The sequence below is a fragment of the Epinephelus lanceolatus genome, chromosome 4 (assembly GCF_041903045.1).
Source record: "Epinephelus lanceolatus isolate andai-2023 chromosome 4, ASM4190304v1, whole genome shotgun sequence".
NCBI lineage: Eukaryota > Metazoa > Chordata > Actinopteri > Perciformes > Serranidae > Epinephelus > Epinephelus lanceolatus.
In genome coordinates, this window is record NC_135737.1 from 28,387,806 (window position 1) to 28,409,827 (window position 22,022).

At 41.8% G+C, this 22,022-nt stretch overlaps 1 protein-coding gene across 1 annotated transcript in view; it reads left to right on the forward strand.

Annotated features, from left to right (window-relative positions):
* Positions 1-22,022, forward strand: part of cbl (Cbl proto-oncogene, E3 ubiquitin protein ligase) — a 41,923-nt gene that overhangs the window by 15,567 nt on the left and 4,334 nt on the right. Inside the window, exons 3-15 of the mRNA XM_033631370.2 lie at positions 6,152-6,298; positions 7,270-7,426; positions 9,455-9,576; positions 12,049-12,186; positions 13,000-13,087; positions 15,008-15,139; positions 15,332-15,550; positions 17,108-17,239; positions 17,993-18,412; positions 19,002-19,090; positions 19,343-19,549; positions 19,640-19,728; positions 20,080-20,322. Of these exons, the coding sequence (XP_033487261.1) occupies positions 6,152-6,298; positions 7,270-7,426; positions 9,455-9,576; positions 12,049-12,186; positions 13,000-13,087; positions 15,008-15,139; positions 15,332-15,550; positions 17,108-17,239; positions 17,993-18,412; positions 19,002-19,090; positions 19,343-19,549; positions 19,640-19,728; positions 20,080-20,322 (2,183 nt within the window). The remainder of the gene's footprint in view (positions 1-6,151; positions 6,299-7,269; positions 7,427-9,454; positions 9,577-12,048; positions 12,187-12,999; positions 13,088-15,007; positions 15,140-15,331; positions 15,551-17,107; positions 17,240-17,992; positions 18,413-19,001; positions 19,091-19,342; positions 19,550-19,639; positions 19,729-20,079; positions 20,323-22,022) is intronic.

Below are 22,022 nucleotides of genomic sequence, written 5' to 3' on the forward strand. Positions count from 1 at the left end.
CCAAAATAGTATTAACCCTTGCCCAACAAATTAGCTGCTCCCTTTCCTTTTGGATATGTGTCAAGATATAAACAGATGCATGCAACTGCAACTTCATTCTTTACTAACGAATATCAAGAGTGCACCTAAATGTGATCAGACAGACACTGAAAAGAGCACGATCCTGGGGGGACAGGAAGATGGTGGAGGTGCAGGGATGTTAAGTTAGTCTTTCTGTCTTTTCTCTTGACACTGTAGTGATAAAACAGTTTATCATAGCAATAACTAGGTTCAGTTTTTGTTATTCAAAGTATTTCTAACACAGTATCGTTGCTTAAACTGAGCGAGAAAATTGAGTATTCATTTGCTTTGGGGTGCGACGCTGGTAGTTTATGATTTATTTTCATATTTTGCATCCTCAATATTTGCATGCAGTTGGAGTAACTGTGCTGTAGCCTACCATGAGCAACTGTGAACAGAGCCTGTGATAGCAGGCACAGTGTGTATGCTTTGCATGTGACCTGACCGACACAGTAAAAGCTGATCTGACATGTTGAAAGTCACATCATAGCTGTAGCATATGCCCTTACACATGCACCACTTGATCTAATCTGAGAACTCTGTTTCGTCTCTCACATCTCACATCCCCATCTTTAATAATGTCCATATGTGTTAAAAACATCACATTGATAGACTCAAATACAGTTGTGAAACCGGTTGTGCAATTTGTTGCAATTAATACCGTCACTTCCCAAAAAATCCTCAGATTACATTAAAATGGATTCCACAGGGCCATAGTGATCCAAAAGCATGATAAATACCCGTCTGTATTTTGCTGGTCTTTAACTGTAGTTGTCCTCAAGCTTCTTAGTCCTGATCCAGCTTAGTTCATGTTCTAAATTGTTGAATATAACTTGTGGTAGCTTTGTTGCAGGGCTCAGTTTGTGTTTGATCTGCATTTCTCTTTTAGCCTTGAGCAGAAAAGATAATACAGCTGCATGATGATATTACAGCTACTTGTGACTCTGCCAATCCAGACAGGCTCTCATTCTGTAAGGTTGACCCTTGCTTGCTGTGCTGCGGTGTATTAGCGCAGTGCGGTGGTGGCTGGCTAGCTGTGCTACTTTATCACAGCCAGCAGGAAACAGGAAGGGAGCAGCCAGCTGCAGGGTCAGAGGTCAATCTATAGCATGAGGGGGATGGTGGACAAAAAAACTAGTGTTCAGATAAAAAAGGGTTTGGCTTGCTGCTGCGGTCATGTTTAAGACCGAATATGAGACGGAAAAAGAAAACAGTAGACATATGACAATCCAGAGTAAGTCAGCAAACCATTCTTTGTGTGGTTGTAGCCCACTGACTCTGCATTGTCTGTGTTGGCACAGCAGCTTAAAGAGCAGCAACAGTTGTAGGAGCGCTGGCTACTGCACACACACACACACACACAGTACAGAGCTGGTATTGTAGGATGGAGAGGGACACGGGCTGAGAGAGTCGGAGAGATGCTAGAACAGATATTGGCTTGTCCTGCTACGTATGAGATTAGATTTGTACCTGTAGCTTACTTGAAGTTTCAAATTAAAATTCAGCCTTCTTTGGTGAAGTTCTCTCTATCATTCGGACAGAAAGACACAACAAAGTCTCATTCACTGTGCAAATCTCGTGCCAGAGACAGCTGTGCCACCCTGTGAGCTTGATGCCAGTCAGACCAGTGTTCGCTTTCTCATTCATTCTGTCTCTCTGTCTTTTGAGTGACAAATATGATTATGGAAGCTTGCTGTTACACCAAATCTATGTGGACCCACTGTGTGTGTATATGTGTGTGTAGGAAAAGCTTATACTGGTGGATATCAAACTGTTTGGCTCTGTTTCCTGAAAGGTCTATAACCCCTGGACGTTGTTTTAACACATGCTGAAGTGCACAGCCACATCTGGGGATTTTTTTGACTATGCCACTTCACATAAAGCTTCCTGTGCGTTTGCAGGTGTGGCAGCTTGACTGTGTGTCTTTTACCGAAACAGCTCCCTCCTGCGTGTGTCAGACTCCACATGATTATCACTGTGGTTTTCATTTGGTTTGGTTTTTTTTTCCCTGCTTTGAAAGAAAACCAATTTTCTCAGTCAGCTGCATATTATGAGCCATGGGGTCTGACATGAACAAACAATTTCCGATTAATGATTTCACACAGTTTTCCAGCAATCTGTAGTTACCACTTCTTCATTTTGGTGATTTGCTGCCATTCTCTGCTTTACATAGTTGTAAAGTGAATATATTTGGCTGTTGGACTGTCAGTTGGACAAATTCGGTTATTTGAAGATGTCGTTTTGGGCTCTGAGACACTGTGATGGACATTTTTCCCCAGTCTTTTGACATTTGTACCTCAAACAATTAATCAAGAATATAATCTGCAGATTAAGTAATAATGAATATCATTGTTTGTCACAGCCCTAATTGCAGTTTTGTTTTGTGTTTCAAAAATCTCACAGCCATTTTGTTGCAGGAACACAGGGTAGACAGAAAGGCCCTTAGGAAGCTGCTGCTCATGCTGTTAGTGGCAGAGGCTAGCTTGTTAAATAGCAGCCCGCAGATTTGTGTTTTCCTCTGTTAATCCAGCGCCGTACATCCATGTGTTAATCAGCGTGGCCCCACTACTCATAACACGTACTGCATCCCCTCTTTGCACTCATTACTTTAATTTAATGTTTGCTTTTTTTGCAAGATTTCCCTCATCCTTAGATCACAGTTGGTTTTGCTAAACTGAGTAGAACTGGTTGCTTCTAGTTCCCTCTTGCAGAGCTGCAACTTGCCCATACAAATTTTTCCACAGACCTCAAGAGATTGCCCTACCCAGTTGAAGACATATAAAAATCCAGCCAAGCTTTTGACTTGTTAGATCACAAAACTTCAGTGCTTATTGTGCCCACAGGAACTGTGACCCTACATGAGAATCTTCAAACGCATCAGCGGCACATGCGGGTGAATTAAAAATGAAATGTAATGGTGGGTTAAAATAGCAGGAATTTATAAGCTTGAAGTCTCAAGTAGCCTTCATGAATGTTTCAAGTTCAAAGACGAGGGGAGTAGATAAGTGGATTCATAAGACTGTAAACTAGCCTAGATGTGAAAATGAAAGCTTTCAGTCAGGAGACATTAATTCCCCATCTAAACCTGAGAGAAGGGATACCTGTCTTCATGTGATTACCTTGTAGATGAAAGCAGAGCAGGATGGGGGGTCTTTGTAAGTCGAATGAAAGCACAGGTTACAGAGAGGTTGACAGGAGAATGGATGAGACTGCAGCTCTAAGGCTCAGTAGGCGAGTAGGGCTAGGAAGCATGAGAAACAGGGATGGACCTCCTGATGAGATGATAGCTGCTGAAGAAAACACACAGACATGCAGTGTCAAAATGCTTTGTGATTATTTTGGAAAGGGAGGACGTTCACGACGACGGCTGCACGAACTCCTCAGGGAAATGCCAAGAGTAGTTGAAGGTCTCGTTTTGCACATTGCATCACTGATGAAAGTGGCCCTGACTTCAAAGACATACTGTCCCTGCATCTGGCTTCAAGTCTTTGCTGTAGATTTCAAGTGGGCAGAGCAGTTCAAAAGATTAGACATCCAGCTACAAGAGTGCTCGCTGTTTAGGGATCATTTACCGCTGAGAGGGTATAAACACACCGTCTTTATTGCAGTTTGCGAGCATTTCTCTTTCAGGTCCTTGTCTGCTCCGTCTGAGGTAAACTATCACACTAACAAGCACTGGTCTATTTTGGCAGGTTCTCAACATACACTAATCTTATTCATCCATCTTCAGTCACTGTCCTCCTTCCTCATTCACTCTTTCCACTCCCCCCTCGCACCACTCATAGGGTGCATAGTGTAGTGTAGGGCAGCTGCAGTGTAGCCACGCTTTCATTGCTGTCTCTCTTGTGCATGTCAATTCACCCTGCCCGACAGCCAAGCACAATCTCCCTCTGTGCTGCCTCATAAATCATGTCTTTCTCAGCATAACACTTCTAATGCTGTGATGGGGTGCGGGGGTATGGTGACATTGTGCGGCTTCGTTCTCTCGTTTCTTAGTCTCCTTTTTTTTTTTTTTTTTTTTTTTAACCCTCCCCTCTTAGGTTTGTCTCTCTCAGTTATACTCTTCTCCTCATCTTTCTTATTCTTAAGTCCTTTCCTCTCTTGTGTGCTTGTCAACCAGCCTTTTGCAACTGGAATCAGAGCTATATACGAGGATGTCCTGGCCGCGACACCTCCGTCACTCTGTGATCCTAACACTGCTGTGTTGTCTCCCTGGACCTGGGACTATTTCTGTTACGTGGAAGCAACTAAGGACAAGTCTCAGTGGGAGAGCACTCCCGGCAGAAACCTGGCCTTGTGTGGGAAAAAAAGTCTTTATTTTTTAATACCCATTCATCTTAGTGCACATGTTAGAAGCTTATATGGAAGTGTACAGTTTGCATTTGAATCTCCCTTCTTTTTTTTTTTAAGGGGAAAGGCTCAGCATTCACGTTGCCCCCTCACGTGTGTGTCAGGACTAAATTGAAGAGTCACAGAGTTTGCCTCGTGGAAAAATAAGTAAAAACAAATTTAGTGTTAGCTTGTCATGTGTTTTTTCTTTTCTGGGAAGTTGACCAGTATGACAAGTATGAAACCCAATCACTTGCACGTTGCTAATGTGTGTCAATTCCCCACAACAAGGCTAGGCTAATTTCATCCAGGAGATCTACATCTGCAACCACCACCCATTGTTTTACCCCGCAGTGGTCGCAGCAGTTCTACATGGATTTTAATTTTTTTGTTGCATCACATTTATGGTGATGGTGAACACAATTTAAGCTTTTGGTTAACTGTTCAGACAAGTTAGTTACAGCAGAGTGGAGAGCAAGACACAGTCCTACACACAGACACAGTTGAACATCTACCGAAAGCTACCAATGGAGCATGAGCAAAGCGGTGTATCTCGTAGAACTGTCATCAGCTCTGACAGTGAGATTGCACTAGTGTCAAGTCTAGTTCTTCCTTCCTGGAGGAAATGAAGAAATGAGCTAACAATTGAATGAGCGAAGAAGGATGTAGTCAGAAAGCTGCGTGAACAAAGAGAGAGAGATGTGAGAACTTCATGTTTAACCAGAATTGTCTTTCTGTTTGCTCATGTGTTAGTTCTGCAGCTTCACTTTTCTTCATTAAACACCACCAATACAAGGGCCTGATGAGGGTGAATTAAATTTTAAATCAGCTGTTTTCTTATTTGAAAACCAAAGGACTTCACTCTCACTCTCTGTTTCACTTTAATATGTTTTGGAAGGTGCACGTAAAAGTAAAAAAAAAAATCTAAATGCATATGACTAATAATTCATATTTGCATGCAATAAGTTTTGGGAAACAGATTTGTGTCAGGCATCACATCATGCGTCATCGCATCACTGCATATTTTGCATTGCCACACATGGTCAAGCAAACAAGAAAACTAAGAGGGTTAGTATTTATAGTCAGCTGAGGAAATCACATGTTTGATGCTCATTTGGTTTCGCTTAATTTTGGTCAGCATTTTATCTGCAAGAGAAAAAGTTGTTTTTGCCATATCATGTAAACTACCAGGTGTTAGCAGAACGTGTTATGTTCATTTCCCCTGTATTTGCAAACTGAATGGTTGGCGGCACTTATGGCAAACAGTAATTATGATTAATTATTAATTAATCGTCAGTCTTAATTGTTTAAGTGGTTTAATATACACATTTTAAACAACTTATAGCTACAAGTTGAAACTACAGTCTTCATTTTATGCTCTTTGCTTTTGTACAAGTATGCAAGCATGATGTATAACTCCAAAGAGCTGCATTTTTTTCTGCAAATGCCGCCCTCGGTGGGTAATGAGACAAAATCTCCAGCAAGCTAAAAGCTATTCAGGTTTCATTGAACCTCATTAATAACTCCTATCACTTTGCAGATAAACATTCTTTACCATGATTAGGATTGATGCGCACCGTTAGTAATACACACAGTATATTTTGTGCTATCTAATTAAAATCAACACACAGACTGTTGGTTAATTAATAAGGTTGCTCTGTGTTTCTCTGTCTGCTGTTGTATGGGCTGAAGACACTGCAGCCACGGTGCAATATAAAGATGCAAAACCTCACACTTTCCCCTTTACATTTGACTTCCACAGGCGGAACCTCACCAAGCTGTCGTTGATCTTCAGCCACATGCTGGCTGAGCTGAAGGCCATCTTCCCCAATGGTCTGTTTCAGGGCGACAACTTCCGCATCACCAAGGCAGACGCTGCAGAGTTCTGGAGGCGCGCCTTCGGGGACAAGTGAGCTCAGTTCTATATTGGTTTTTACACACTGTATATTATATTACCCCAGAGTTTCCAAAGTGGCATCCTGGAACCACATGGGGTCCCTTACAGGTTTTTCCCAAGAGATGAGTTTAATGAGAAGTTACTACAGTGAGAGAATAAATGTAAGTGACATCTGAGGGCAGTCGTTTCAGTCTCATTGCTCTTCTTCCACAGTGGTCACAGATAATAAGTATCTTCTCTGGGGTTGTTGGGCTCTGTTTACTAAAATGTGTCATTTTTGGGGGGTCCTTGACATGTAAACATGAAAATCCATGTTCTATATACAATCACACACATTTAAGCTAATCCCAGCTAAATCAGATTTCGAGCAACTGTAGTCATACAGACACAATCAAGCCACGTGGAACTACAAGAATATTTTAATAGGTTTTTCCCACTACTACGTAATAAAGCAGTAATTTCCCCATTTATCAGAGACTGTGGTTTTTATAGATCTTACATCCCCAGCAAGAACTGACCACTTGTATGGCCACAATATGGGAAAGAAAAGTACTGTGTTTTGCAAATGCTGGCCCGAGGGCACTGAAATTCATCTGTTTGCATATCTGGTAGCTGTCTCTTTAAAAGATCACATCAGGTTAACATTCACGACCAATGACCTTTAAAGCTCTACTTGTGAGAACTGAAATAGCACTTACACAAAATAGTATTTCCTTTTTGTCACTTACGAATCATTCAAATTTAGTTCTCCACTGGAAATGCTGCTCGTATCTTTACGTAGAAGTTTTGATTGTGTTTTAGATGAAGGCGTGAGTGATTTAAGTGCTTATGATGCACTGCGTAAGGATGCAACAGACCAATTAATCCAAAGTTATAATCAATGTCACTGTACCCAACATGCAGGTAGTCTGCATTCAACACTTGATATTTAAGATGTTTAACGTTTGATTTCAGTTCTTGCAACTTCACTTTGTGTGTTTAAGGACCATTGTGCCTTGGAAGATGTTCCGTCAGTCTCTCCACGAGTTTCACCCCATCAGCTCCGGGCTGGAGGCCATGGCCCTCAAGTCAACCATAGACCTCACCTGCAATGACTACATCTCCGTCTTTGAGTTTGACATCTTCACCAGGCTATTCCAGGTAGTAAACAATGTGAAGTGTGCAAAGGAAGAGAGTGATAGAGATGACAGAGTTAGAAAGTAATTCATAGCGGTCTGTTTGCCCGGGTGTTGGAAACAAATTTCATTTGAAGAGCACATAACGAACTTAAACAAATCTGCCACTTCTTTTTTCGGCTAACTCTATCAACTTGTTAGCAGCATGCCTGCTGACTTATTTGCACTGTCAGATGGGACTTAAGTTGAAACCTTCCTCTGCTCTGCTCACTCACTACTGATATAAATATTTGGCAATGATTTTGTCTTCTTTATGTGGTGACTGTTGTTGCTTCAGACAGGTCTGTTTTTCTCCAGACAGAGTCACTCTGAGATCCTTATTAGTTTTTTACTGCTAGATTAATAATGAGCAGCAAGGAGGAAATTTTGTGGATAATTCCTCTGACAAAAATGTAACTTACTTTGGTAAGTTATTAGTTTGAGTTGTGTTATTTTGCCAAACCCTGACTCAAGTTTGTAATTTATAATCACACTACTGAGGGCTATTAAAGAAAAAAATAGAAAGGATAGAGGAAGGGGAGGGTAGAGGGCGCATTTATCAGGCATCATCTCCACAGCTTATCTATAATGTGTAGTGCAAGCATTTTGCATCAGCATTGTAATTAACACAGCACCAAATGAAAACCATCAACATTTTATTCCATCTTCTGTAAAACCCAAATTGTTCCATTTAATTTACATTATCTAAAACCTCTTGCATCATATCCTATGCAGCAGTGTATGTTGTTCATTCCCTCAGTGACATTATCCCCGGCTACTTGTGTGCAGAGCACCGACAAGCTTAATGAAGCCTAAACAGATTACAGACGTTTCCTATGACACTCCCTCACACAGAAAAAAAACCCTCCTCTAAATGTCCTCAAACGCAGAATAGGAAGTGAGCCTGTGGGCATTTTGAGCTCTGTCCTTGATATGCAGTAGACCGGGGGGTGATATGCTGTAATTTATTTTTAATTATTATGGCTATCAAAGGTCCTTCAGATGTTTAATGCAGTAACTTCTGGCAGTATTATTAGCCTGAAGGATGTGTAGGTGACAGTATCTTGCCAAAAGTTTAGCTGCTTTGTTCAGACAAGTGTAAAGAGAGCAGGTAAAATGATGTACAGCTACTAGATGCTACATTACCTACTAACAATGTAACATGAAGTCAGCAAACTGTGCACTTTTGTTTGCATATCACCACTCTGCAATCACACTGCACCAAGAGAGCTGAGAAACAGTGCATCTAACATGAGTCCAGCAGAGGAGACAGTTTCGACTTGTCACTTCCTGGGTGCGAAAAGTAGAAATAACCAACATAAGATTTTAATTTGTGCAAATATGGTGAAGCTACAGGCGAACAGGATGATTCAGTCTAACAAGAAACGTCAAGTTTTAACACCAGGGAGTGCAGATTGAGCCGTGCCCGTGACTTTTGCAGCTCATTTTCAGTGTTGTATGTGTTAATTCTACTTCCTTTCACACACCAGACAGACTGCTGAGAGCAATTGCGGAACCACCTACTCACTATCATACTCAGTCAGCTATGGAGTACTATGAATTATTTTATGTTTCTGTGTTGAAAGTCTTAACCCCTTGTTGTTTGGGTGGGTTAACTTAATTTGGGTCAAGTAGTTTTTAAAGGAAGAAACACAGAGTTGACTCTTGCCTGCTTTATATACAGTGTGGGAAGCAGTTTTCTCTTGTCCATTTAACCTTCCTCATTCTTTGGCTTCAGATGGTGGCAAATGAGTTGCATGCTGTTTTAAGTGTTGCAAATTCTGCCTTAAGGACCTTTTCACACTGCTTGACCCAGGTTAAAATGGCCATCGTAAATCACGCTGAAGTTCAGCAAATGGTTGTTTCAGCGTCATCTGTGATGCAGTTTATTTCTCCATTACTCTATTCATACTATTATTGCTCTGTCCATTCACTCACACATCAGATGAGTCACTCCTGCGTGTGTGTGTGTGTGTGTGTGTGTGTGTGTGTGCGTGTGTGTGTGTGTGTGTAGCCTTGGTCGTCCCTGCTACGGAACTGGAACAGCTTGGCAGTTACTCACCCAGGGTACATGGCCTTCCTTACCTATGATGAGGTCAAAGCACGGCTGCAGAAGTTCATTCACAAGCCTGGCAGGTGAGACATAAAGAGACAAACACGTGCACACAAACACACACCTTGTAATGCAATCTGAGTAAAGATGTGGTGTCATCTGGTCATCTTTGGTGTGAGTGCAGCGATATGGGCATAAGTGCACATTTCTGAACACAGTGCATGTCTGAAATGGCTCTGCCCTCACGGTCACCTCCCATTCACTTAAAATAAATAGTTGAATGTCCATCATCGGCTTCTGTTAGCACATGTTTGGGCAGTGTGAGCAACACACTTCTATTTCCGTTATTGGGACTTAATGAGACACATTATTTAACCACGTCCTGTGTTTCCATGGGCAACAGCATGGCCGCGGGTTTACTGGAGCTCTCAGGACCTATTTTTGTCCATACACAGGAGATTATATATTTATATGTGTGTGTGTGTGTGTGTGTGTGTGTGTGTGTGTGTTTGTGTGTGTGTGCAACCAAGCAACTATCACTCTGCGCACACACACACATGTAAATGCAAATCCAGGTACAAAGACAGGGCACAAGTTCATTCTTGATGACAGTTTAAGTTTATGGTGTGTGTGTGTGTGTGTGTGTGTGTGTGTGTGTGTGTGTGTGTGTGTGTGTGGGACCCAGGGCAGCATGGCACTGGTACCTAGCATCAATGGCCTGATTGTACACTGAAAGCTGATGTCACTGTTTAGACTTGGCTCGTGTAGGGCCACGTTGACATCCGAGCAGTTATTGGTCAATGTGAGCGCAGCATTTTGACACTATGAATTACAGCTTCATGTCAGGCGTGTTCTGTTTGTATTATGGGTAAAGCAGCTAATCCACTTCTAAGCTAAACATCAACGCCATCACTAAGAAAATTATTTTACACCTTTCCAGTATGTTCAGACTCAATCCTTAGACGAAATTCGTAATATATGCATCCGTGTCGTCTTGGATGGATTAATGTAAAGGCCCTGTTCTGGCCCACCTCAGTCACATACCAGTGGTGTCCAGTTTTTGAGTGCACTAACAAAGACGGGCTTCTTTGCGTGGATATTCAATACCCATGATTTTTATTTTCGGCCATTTCCTGACACAAAATTCTCAACTTGTACATAGAAACAAGAAAACCGCAGATGTTTAGTACAGGGAAGAGTTGCTGCGTGTTTTTGCACCACTCTAGAGTCGGTTAGAGCACAGCTGCTCGTGCCCATGAAGCAAACCGATTTACCTGACGATGTGAAGGTACGCCCACCATCCCACAGTCTCTAGGTGCTTTCTAAACAAATAAAGTTATGTTTACATGCAGTGTTACTCTCCAAAATGCATTGCGTATATCTTTGAGGTCTAACAAATATATTGAATGCATTTCCTCCAGCACTGTTTAAAGTCATGTTTCTAGCTAGAAGTCTTCTTCCATGTCATTGTTGGTATATTGATGTATATCAACAGGTGCTACTGCCACCTGTTGATCAGGAAAATAGTGTGAAACCATTTGTAGGAGTACATATGCTTGTGCATCTTCATTTACATGTAAGAGATGAACAAAACAGGGACCCACTCATAAGAAAACAGATCCATAGAGCTTCCAGAGGTCAAAAACTCCACAGGGAACCTTTTAAGCAGCATTATGTGGTGAATGTAGTGACAGAGACATGTGCTTGTTTTTCTTGAGACGCCACTATGTTTGAATAGTTGTTGTTTTATTGTGGATTTTTGTATTATGTGTTGTATTTGTTGCATTTTTGATTGGCTGCTACCTTGACCAGGTGTCTCAAGAGATTTTCAATCTCAGTGAGACTTCCTGGTTAAATAAAGGTTACATAAAACATATGGATGCAAATCATACATTTGCTTGATGCAAACCATTTATCTTTTACTTTGACGAGGTGTGGTGAGTTTTGATGTGCTTGATGTTTCGCTCCTTGTTTATCTTGTCTGTGGAGGAGGATAAAGATGTTTTTTCTGTCCACCTAATTTTGGCACCACATTAAAATCCAGGCTACAAGCAGGTCCTTTTTTTAAAACGTCGTTCTCAAACCATGTTTTTTTTTTTTTTTTTTTTCCCTAGCCAGGCTCAATAACAATTGACTTCATACAATGTCGGAACTGTAATTAGTTTCCTGTTTGTACATATCCTCCCCATTAATTTGCATAATGTCATTTGATGTATATAGATCTGTACTCTTATTTATGTAAGTAATGTATTTTTATGTAAATATCATGTGTTCAGAATGCGTTTTAAGTAATTTGCTTTTATGTGTTTGTTTATGTGTTTTCAACTTTCCATATGAACTATGTTCAGACCTTTTTTGGTGATCACGCACATTAGATATGCTTGTGTGGAATCGAAGTTGTTCAGCCCACATTTATATTTGGACTCATTTTATTTCAACAACAGTTGCATGCATATTTTTAGTGTGCACTATTTGCGAAACACCGTTTTTGTTAGTGTAATAAAGGGTGACACAGCTTCAGCATGTCAAATTTTTATGTCTCTCTCTTTCCTCAGTTACATCTTCCGACTGAGCTGCACACGGCTGGGCCAGTGGGCCATCGGCTACGTGACAGCTGATGGAAACATACTCCAGACCATTCCCCACAATAAACCCCTCTTCCAGGCCCTCATAGATGGCTTCAGGGAAGGATTGTAAGTCTGCTGGCATTTTGTTTGGCACACATATATATGGCATTTTTGTTGGAGGTTTTCATCTGGACCTCTGCTCTGTATCTCTGCGGCTGCGTCTTGGTCTTCATTTGACACAGCTTTAATAAATGATCAATAAGTCAAGTTTCCCGTCATATGCAGGGCTTCTCTTTTTCTGCCATTTCTCATTTTCTTTCCTCTCCTCTTCCCACAAAGTATCCATCTCTTTTTAAACTATGCAGTTCTGCTTTGCATCCCCCCAGTTGAATCTGCCTTTCAGCTCTAAACCAATCCAGCCATATCATATTGCCTGTTCCCATCATTCCAGTGTTATCATAACCAGAATAGAACTGTTGGTTTCTAATGTGCAGTTTAGTCAGTGGTTTTGTTGGCTGGCATGAAACTCATCTCTTTATGCCAGCGTTGATTCCTTTGTTTAATGAAAGCTATGGTTGGCCTGTCCCAACCTGTAATCAAATCCTGATTTTAAAGTGAGACAGCCAATACAGTATATCGCCTGCATCTATGAAGCATTTATCAGATGGTAATTACTCCATCTGACCCATTTGTAAAATAGTCACGTACTGTACATGCATCATCTCAGTGATGATATTAAAAACACGCTGCCAGATTGAATGAATGGACTGAACAGATGTTTTCATTGCCGCAGCCTGTTAGGTATACATGCGGTATAATCATACTAACTAATTATGGTGATAACTTTTAAATGAAAATGCCTGTCGAAATACCCAAGGATACTTTAAGGCTCCCCCCACTGTGCATACCTTCTAATTTTATTTGCCTCTTCATCTCCAGCTATTTATTCCCCGACGGCCGGACCCAAAACCCAGATCTGACAGGACTGTGTGAGCCTTCGCCTCAAGACCACATCAAAGTCACACAGGTCAGAGCAGCATGCTTCTCACACTGCATCCTCAGTCTTTAATATCTTACACATCTCATACACACTCTTATATACTTCTGATGGCCTTTAGCATTTCATTGTAAAGGTCAAATGGCTTTTTTGTGCACAGACAGCTCAGGAAGATCTCACAGTCTAGCGCATGACCAGAGCAAAAGTAGATGATATGATAAAACACCAGACAGGAACTGAGTTATTCAAGGTTAAGTAGATGACTATCCGGCTCTTCTGCCTTTTTTGTGTCGAGCACTTATATTTGACAAGTTGTTTTTCACTGTGATAAAAGCCCTAGCTTATGTAAATGCTGTTGAAGTGTCAGGAGCATAAATGATTCATGGAGAACATTATGATATAGGTATATTTAAATGAGGAAAGAAGGAACTTAAGTTAAACATTGTGTAGTTCCCCAAGAGAAATGTTGGACACTGGGTTGAACATGACTTTAAAGGAGAAGTCTGGTATTTTGCAATTTGAGCCCCATTTCTGGGTTGTTTATGATGAAGTAGAGTGGTTAAGACCAAAATAGTGACGATTGCTCTTTTTCAGAGAATTGCCGAAACACTGCTGTCTATGGCCATGTGTGAATCTGTCCTAAAACCACCCTAAACGTTCATTTCAAAGCCATGAAACTCACCCAGTGGTCGGTAGTGTTCATTGATGTTTTGACATAAAAATCGTAGCAAACTGTGGTTTCCATCCGCGTTTTTGCTATGCATCTTGATTGTGGAACTATTTTTTCAGCGGCCTCACACCCGTGTGTAAACTTCCGTTTGATCGTTCGTTTGACCCTGAAGCGTTATACACTCCAGCCCACTTGATGGCGATAATGCTCCTTTTACGTGGGTGTCGCCAACTGGCAGGAAACCATTTCGATGTAATAGGACACAGAAAAGAATCAGAAGAAGAAGGTTGGTGTTGGGTTCAAAGGCATCATACTGCGAAGGTTGTTTACAAGCAAGTAATCCATTGTGCGGTTGTTTAAACTTATTACAAAACTTTTTCGTTCATTCTCGTTCTTCCTCCAGGAGCACACACAGCACTGTCAAGCCGGCACTTTCGCTGAGCTAAAAGACTACAATGACTACAACCTTGTCGTAAACAACCCCCTTTCCATTTCCAGTGGCGGATTATTACCAACGGACAATGAGGCTTTTATAGAAAACCAATGGGGTAGACAAAATGTCAAATAAATAATCACAGAAACCAGTTTGCTACGATTTTTATGTCAAGGAACACCACTGACCACTCAGTGAGATTCATGGCTTTGTAAACGACCGTTTCAGGTGGTTTTAGGACAGGTTCACACATGGCCATAGGCAGCAGGCAGCTGCCTTTGGCCAAAGCCACATTCTCCGAAAATGAGCAGTCATCACTATTTTGGTCTTAGCCACTCTATTTCATCATTAATCAGCCCAGAAATGGGGCTCAAAGTGAAAAATACTGGACTTCTTCTTTAAGCTAAGCGCAGATGAAGTTAAAAAATGGGGCATTTCAGAATCTAAGAGTATTATAGTTAAAGCAAATTGCCTTTGTCAGTGCAAGCTTCTCTTATTGTGTTGCAGTTTAGGAAACTCCATCTGTCTTGCAGTATTTCATAATGTCATCACATTGAAGGATGCATCATGATAAATGTGCAAGACATAACTAAATTGTGAAATATCAGTAAAGACAAGTCTCTGTCTTGTCGGGTTATATGTCTACTCAGGGTTTTGTAAAGGTGTTTATGAACAGATTCATTATGCTTGAGCACAGGACTGAAACTAAAAATACGCCCACGCACTTTTAACTTGGCTCCAGATCCTTCTGGGTTCTTTGGAAATGATCTCAGATGGTGTCAGTGCCGTATGATGTTACTGTGTTTAGGCACTGAAAGCTCATAGTTGTCTTGCTTTTTCCCCTCAGGAGCAATATGAGCTGTACTGTGAGATGGGCTCCACTTTCCAGCTGTGTAAGATCTGTGCCGAGAACGACAAGGATGTGAAGATTGAGCCCTGCGGTCATCTCATGTGCACCTCCTGTCTCACTGCCTGGCAGGTAAGAGCATGGACGGATGGAACGGGTTTGTGTGGGTTGATTGCTCCAAGTTAAGTGTTATAACTCAAACCTGTTGAGAGGAGAACTCGCGGCTGAAGTGCTCTTCTGTGCAGATGTAACAGATATATAAAAACACATAAGCTCCTTTCATCTCTGTTTGCTGATTCATCTGCCTCTCTGCCTCTTTTACAGGAGTCGGAGGGTCAGGGAACGGGATGTCCCTTCTGTCGCTGTGAGATTAAGGGTACAGAGCCCATTGTTGTGGATCCTTTTGACCCCAAGGACAACAGCGGGGGCTCCTGCAGGGGCATGTTTGGGGCTGAGGGTGCTCCATCACCCAGCTACGACGATGATGATGATGATAGACTTGAAGACCCTCACCTCATGATGAGCAAACTTGCCTGTACAAAGGTAATATCATGGAGTGACCTTGAGTTATTGAGACAGAAGTTACTTGTTTGACTGAAGTTTCCAGTCATGGCACTGGGCAAGCTCTCCTGTTCCATAGATAAAACATTTAGGCACTCGGCTTGGTCGGTTTGATGCCATGGGTGCTTTTCATGGGTGTCGACTGTCCTCTTCTCCTCTCTGTTTTTCTGAGAGACCCCTCTCTGTTCAGATGAAACACTCCCTGCCTTGCCCTTTTCACTTTTTGTGAGCTTCAAGCTCTCGGCTCATATCTCAAGTCTTTCATCTCCATCTTTCATGGTGCCAAGGTAGCAGCTTTTTTTGTGCCTCGGCATTTGATATGAGGGGCATTCTCCTATCCTCCATCTTTTATGTGCCTCTGAGAAACTCTATGTGCATTAGTCTGCTTATAGAGGAGGCGAATACCTGAGATCACACACACTTTGATGTGGTCCCTGGAATTTTTTTGGCTTTCATTGCTGACCCGGCCTCTTTCTCTCTTTTTTGACCATTTCTTTAAACATTTCTTTAAATGTACTTGAATACTGTGAAGTACTTGGCTGTACTTGATTTGTGTTTGTTTGGGGTTGAAACAAAACAACACTTAGATTTTTTCTATCTTTTTCTCTTTTTTTTTTTTTTGCTTTACAAAATAGCTGCCAATGTAAAGTGCAGTCACCTTTAAAGGTATAATTATATTTTATGAAAGTGCAAAACAGTGTATCATTTAAATATTTGCATATTTCATTAGTTTCAGACAATGCAAACAGTGTTGTATGTTGTCAAACTGTGGGAAACTCTGGGCCCTGAAAACTTTTCACAGACAGGAAATATTAAATCCAGCTGATTACCTCAATGAGCAAGTTATTTTTTAATTACATCAGTTGCTTTTTTTTTAACACTTATTTATTAATCTATTTAGCAAAATTAACATTAAACAAAATAACATATACCTTGAGAAATCGTATGATGGGGATTTTTTTTTCTTCTTTCCATAATTCATTCATTAATATTCTGTTACCACTTATCCTGTTGACGGTCACAGTGGGGCTGGAGCCTATCCCAGCTGACATTGGGCGAGAGGCAGGGTACACCCTGGACAGGTCACCAGACTATCACAGGGCTGACACATAGAGACAGACAACCATTCACACTCACATTCACACCTACGGGCAATTTAGAGTCACGAATTAACCTGCATGTCTTTGGACTGTGGGAGGAAGCCGGAGTACCCGGGGAGAACCCACGTTGACGCAGGGAGAACATGCACTGAAGGGCTCCCCCACCCCGGGTTCAAATCAAGAACCACTGTACCACCGTGCCACCCTCAGGCTCAAGATAATGGTGACTGTAAATGTGACCATTTAAGGAGAAATAAGACGACAACTGTATTCCTTTTAATCCACTCATAGCACTGCTGGGCCTACATACAGTTTAAGAAAACTTTGATTAATGGCAGCATTTGTGGATCACCTGTATCATGAAAAGTTGCCATTTAACCAAATCCTGATTCCATTAAATTGCACATGATCAGATGTGATGAGTCTTTTGCTGTTCCAGGTGGAACGCCCCCCATCACCTATGTCCATGGCTCCTCAGTCCTCTCTTCCCCCTGTGCCGCCCAGATTAGACCTGCTACCACACAGACCTCCCAACCCCCCTGGTGCTTCCAGTCCCGGGGTCACCAGTAAGGTAACTGAACATACACAACCAGTTTTGTTCAGGCAAGAGGGGACATTAAAAGAATGAAAGTTTGGCTCAGGCGTTATTTCACAGATTGTCAAGTTTACTCCTGGAAGCTTGTGTCACAGAAAAATGTGCATTTTTGTGCTTAGACGGAATTTACACATCTTAATCCTAGCTCTAGCTTTTGCATGTGTGTTGTAACGTAAAATCTATCTCAGTGTTCTCCCAAAACTTGTCTTTTAGTACCTTACGTCAAACTACTTACACATTTCCGCTTTGCAGCTGGTTTGTAGCTTTTATGGCACACCCACAGTGGAAGCAGAGAGCCAAATCAGACTGAAATTCAACAAAATGTCACTTGTAACCCCGCTCTGTTATTAAAATGATGCCTACTATTACCACCTTGACTGAAGTGAGGTGTTAGAATGACAGCTACAATAATCAGTGTCTTTCATATTCTGCATTTGAGTCATTTTAGAACACATTTCCACTCACTCACACATTCATATTAACTCATATTTCTGTTTAAATGTAGATAAATGGAAACTGTAGATAGGAAGCTTGAAATGTCTGCAGATGATGAACAACATTTTCCTCTGTAGTTATGTATATTGTCGATTATGATGATGAATGCGTGCACAGTGGTGTTGTTATTAAATGGATTATTTCCAGCGCAGAAGTTAGCAGTTTTCTTTGAAATCACATCAATATTATACGTTGTCTAAATGAGCTCCCTCCATCTCTGTTTCTCCCCTCCAGGCAGCATCTCACCACAAAGACAAGCCTCTTCCCCTCCCCCCAGCGCTGAGGGATCTCCCCCCTCCTCCTCCTCCCGACCGCCCACACACAGCCGGGGCAGCCCCTGATGGACGGCTGCAGAGGCGGCCCTTGCCCAGCACTCCCGGGGAGCCCCCTCGAGATAAGCTCCCTCCTGCACCCCCAAACCGGCCTCTGGCTGACTGGAACTCCCGGCCTGTTCCCAAGGCCCCCACCTCCTCCTCCTCGTCTTCGTCCTCATCTTCCTCATCCACCCAAGTCTCCAGTCTGGGAGTGGACATACGAGCAGGTGTCAGGGAACTCTCCAACCGACACTCCCTCCCCTTGGCGCTGCCCTCTGCTTTGGACACACGCTCAGACTCACAGAAGAACAACAGCTCCCTCAGTCTGGACCACCAGCTGGTCAGAGAAACCACAAGACACCACACACTAAACTACCATTTGGTTTGATGTTTATTCATTGGCTAGAGTTACGAGTTCACAGCATTTTAGTTTTAACTGTCCAAGTAAGAGAACTAAAAAGATAAATATTGCTCCTCCTTCTAACAGTCCAGTGTGCTGTACAGTGTATGTCGATGGGTTTTTAGCTCAGTCATCCACAACACAGGCATTGTTTGATCACTGTTTTAAATTACAATTAAAGTTGTATTTATTACCTCTAATGATATTCATGAAATCCATGTTCACATGGATGTCTCATGCTGTTAGATAAAATGTTAAATATAAAATTACAGCCAGCAGCTGGTGAGCCAAGCTAGCTGTTTCCCCTTGTTTCCATTTGTTATGCTAAGCTAAGCTAGCTGGCTGCTAGCATCAGCTTCTTACATTTACAGTGCTGACATGAGTGGCATCAATCTTCTCATCCAACTTTTCCTTAAACTATTTCCCCTAAACTATTCCTTTATTGTGATCAGAATTGGTTTCAAGATTTCAATTGAAAAAAATATTATTCACTTGCAAGATTCTGAGATTTGAGCTTCTTGTTTTCCAGAGTTTTGCAGCAGTTGCTGGTCAAGATTATGACAACCCCAAAGTCAAGCCCTCAGCTTCAGCCAACGCCATCTATGCCCTGGCAAACAGGTATGTTGTACTGGCACTATGGTGACATTAGAGGAGTGGAGCTATAGGTGAAGTGCTGCCGGAGCTCACTGGAATGACACTCCATGGCTTTTTTTTCTCCATGTGAGGATATAGAAATTTGCACTTTGCATAATTTGGCATTTGCAAAGAAACATTAAAACGTTGGCCCATTGATCCTTTTAGTGTTTAGTGTGTCTCATGAATCCACATTTACATTTCTAGTATGAATATTCTTGAGTTGTTTGTTTCCAGACCTTCTCCAGCCCAGAGGCCAGTGACAGGAGAGGAGGCACGTGACAGTGAGGAGGAATCGGAGTACATGATCCCCTCCTCTCGCCCTGTCTTGCCACCCATCACGGCACCACCTATAACGGAGACCCCGGCAGTCCTAAGGCCTCCACAGGTTCAGCCTGTAGCAGCACTCCAGACACAGAGCCACGCCTCCACACACAACTCACGGTATTGAAAACACTCAGTGAAATAACTTTGGTGACTGCAGCACTGTGTCTGTGACGGTTGTTGTTTTATTATTGTTGTCGGTTGTTCTAGGCTGATCATGGCTGAACTTGAGGATGGACCTCAAATGTATGAAGCGATGTACAACATCCAGGCCAGGTCGCAACAAGCCAGAGACTCAGGTACAGTATTTTGATTCATCAATCTTTGAATTAGGTGGACAAGGCCAACTTACATGAGCAGGCAGAGTCACTATTTTAAATCTCTGTGCTGCCTCCATGCATACCTCTCTGTCAACCACCCTGCTATGATTTATTGGTGTTATCTCTGCTTTTAAATGAACTGCTGGTGGAACAGCACTCGCTAAAACCAGTCTATCAAAGTGTCTGAAACTACATCCCTCACCAAGTGGAAAAATACTCCTACCTATTCTGTTAGCATGAATGTAAATTGTGTTTTTGGTTACAGTTGTGATATAATCATCTGTCTATCAGATACTTTAGTGCTAATACATTGTTTTAAATCCACCCCAGATTATTCAGAGTTACCCCCTCAGGCGATGACCAACGGTCCCAGAGATCAAGCAGCCGAGGACAGGGAAGAGGAGGAGAACGGCTATGACTTCCCAAAACCTCGACTGCCACTGCCCACCGCCCGACGGACCCTTTCAGAACTGGGGGGGTCGTCTTCCTCTACTTCATCTTCCTCATCATGCTCATCCTCCACAGCTGCTTTCAGCCGCCTTTCTCTAGATTCGGATGCTGGAGCTGCAGCACGTAAGTAAACTTTACCCTGTTGAGCCAGAGCTTGTTTTTAATGCAGAATATAATTTTACAAAACAACTGCTTTCAGAATTCCCCCAAATTATGGGGTCATCAACAACAAGCCATGTTATGAAAATTTTTTTGTTTTTTTTTCACTGTGGTATATTATCAATGGGATGTACAGGTTGTCGCTGGTATTAACCTGCCCGGCATGTTGCCTGTCGCACCTCCTCCGGTGCACTTGGGGTCAGCTGCAGGGTCTTTAGCTGGTGCCGCCTTTTGCTGATGTTTCGCCCCCTTAGTAGTGTTGCAAGATTATTTTCTCTAGTATAGATTCGTTTTTTTGTCTATAAAATGTCAGAAAATGGTGAAAAATGTTGATTAGTGTTCCCAAAAGCCATAAAATAACGTCCTAAAAAGTCTTGTTGTGTCCACAATGCAAAGATATTCAGTTTACTGTCATGGAGGAGTTGAAAAAAATGAAAATATTCACATTTAAGAAGCTTGAATTGTGGATTTTTTTTAAATTAATTGTCTGATTAGCTGGCATTTAGCTCAGCAGTTAACTAACCAATTAATTGTTGCAGCTCTACTAGCTACATCATCCAAGAGTAGCCACATTGTTTGCCTTTACTTTAACACGTAATGAATAAGGGATATCTTCTATCTTTCAGGAAGGATAAAACAAAAATGAAACTACCTAAATAGGTAGATACCTTATGGATAAGTAGGACAAACATTCTGTGAATTGACCCTTTTTATTACATGGGCTTTTATTAAGAGACGTGACACTTAAAAGTTAAACTTTAACATTAGTGATGGCACATACAGTATTAGGTTGGCAAGAATGGAGAATGGTGTATCTGTTTCCTAATTGACTCGGATGTAAAAATGTATAGCTGCATCCTCTTTGTTAAGGTGCCTTCCTTACAAAAAAGGAAAAATTGCTGATTAATCAATATCCTGCACTCGCACAAACCCAAAGAGAAGCTTTAAAAGTCGACTACAGCATTTTTCTGCTATGTGGTTTGAAGCATTTAGACATTATACAGATTTCCAGAAGCTCTCTGAAGTTAATGTTAGACTTTGATAGATTACCATGAATTGATTGCTGTACATAATTTGCTCAAGTACATGCAGTCGCAGTCCTCAAAGACTAAAGACTAATAATTATAGAGGGTTGCTCAGTTACGTTAGTGACCTTAAAAGCAGAAAAACAGTAAATGATGCCTCCAGGAAATCGTACCTAGCCGTCTGTATCATCAGAATCTGGTATTGACCACTGAGACGTCACAGACCGGAAGGCTGTGTGGAGGTTTGACTGGAAGTAATGCAGCATTAATGGCTTTATCACAGTCTGTAGAAGAAGGTAGAAAAGCATTTATTTCTCAGAGTAATCTCCATGTCTCTGCAGTAAGCTGACATTTACTACCTACAGTATGATGATTGCTGGCTGTCTGAGTGCCCCGCTAAAGACTTAAATCTTTATATCCGAGGGACAATTAAGTGGCTCTCAGACAAGCTGACAAGCTCTCAGATCATAATTGGACTTTTTATGAGTGCTTTATTAAAGGTTGCTACGGTGGAAAGGTCAACCAGTTCACCATATATACAATATGACGGCAATGCGTAGCTTTATGCAGACAGATAATCTGTGTGCTGTTTGCCACAGGTGCCTCATTACAGAGATCAGGATGTTCTTTAAAATGAGA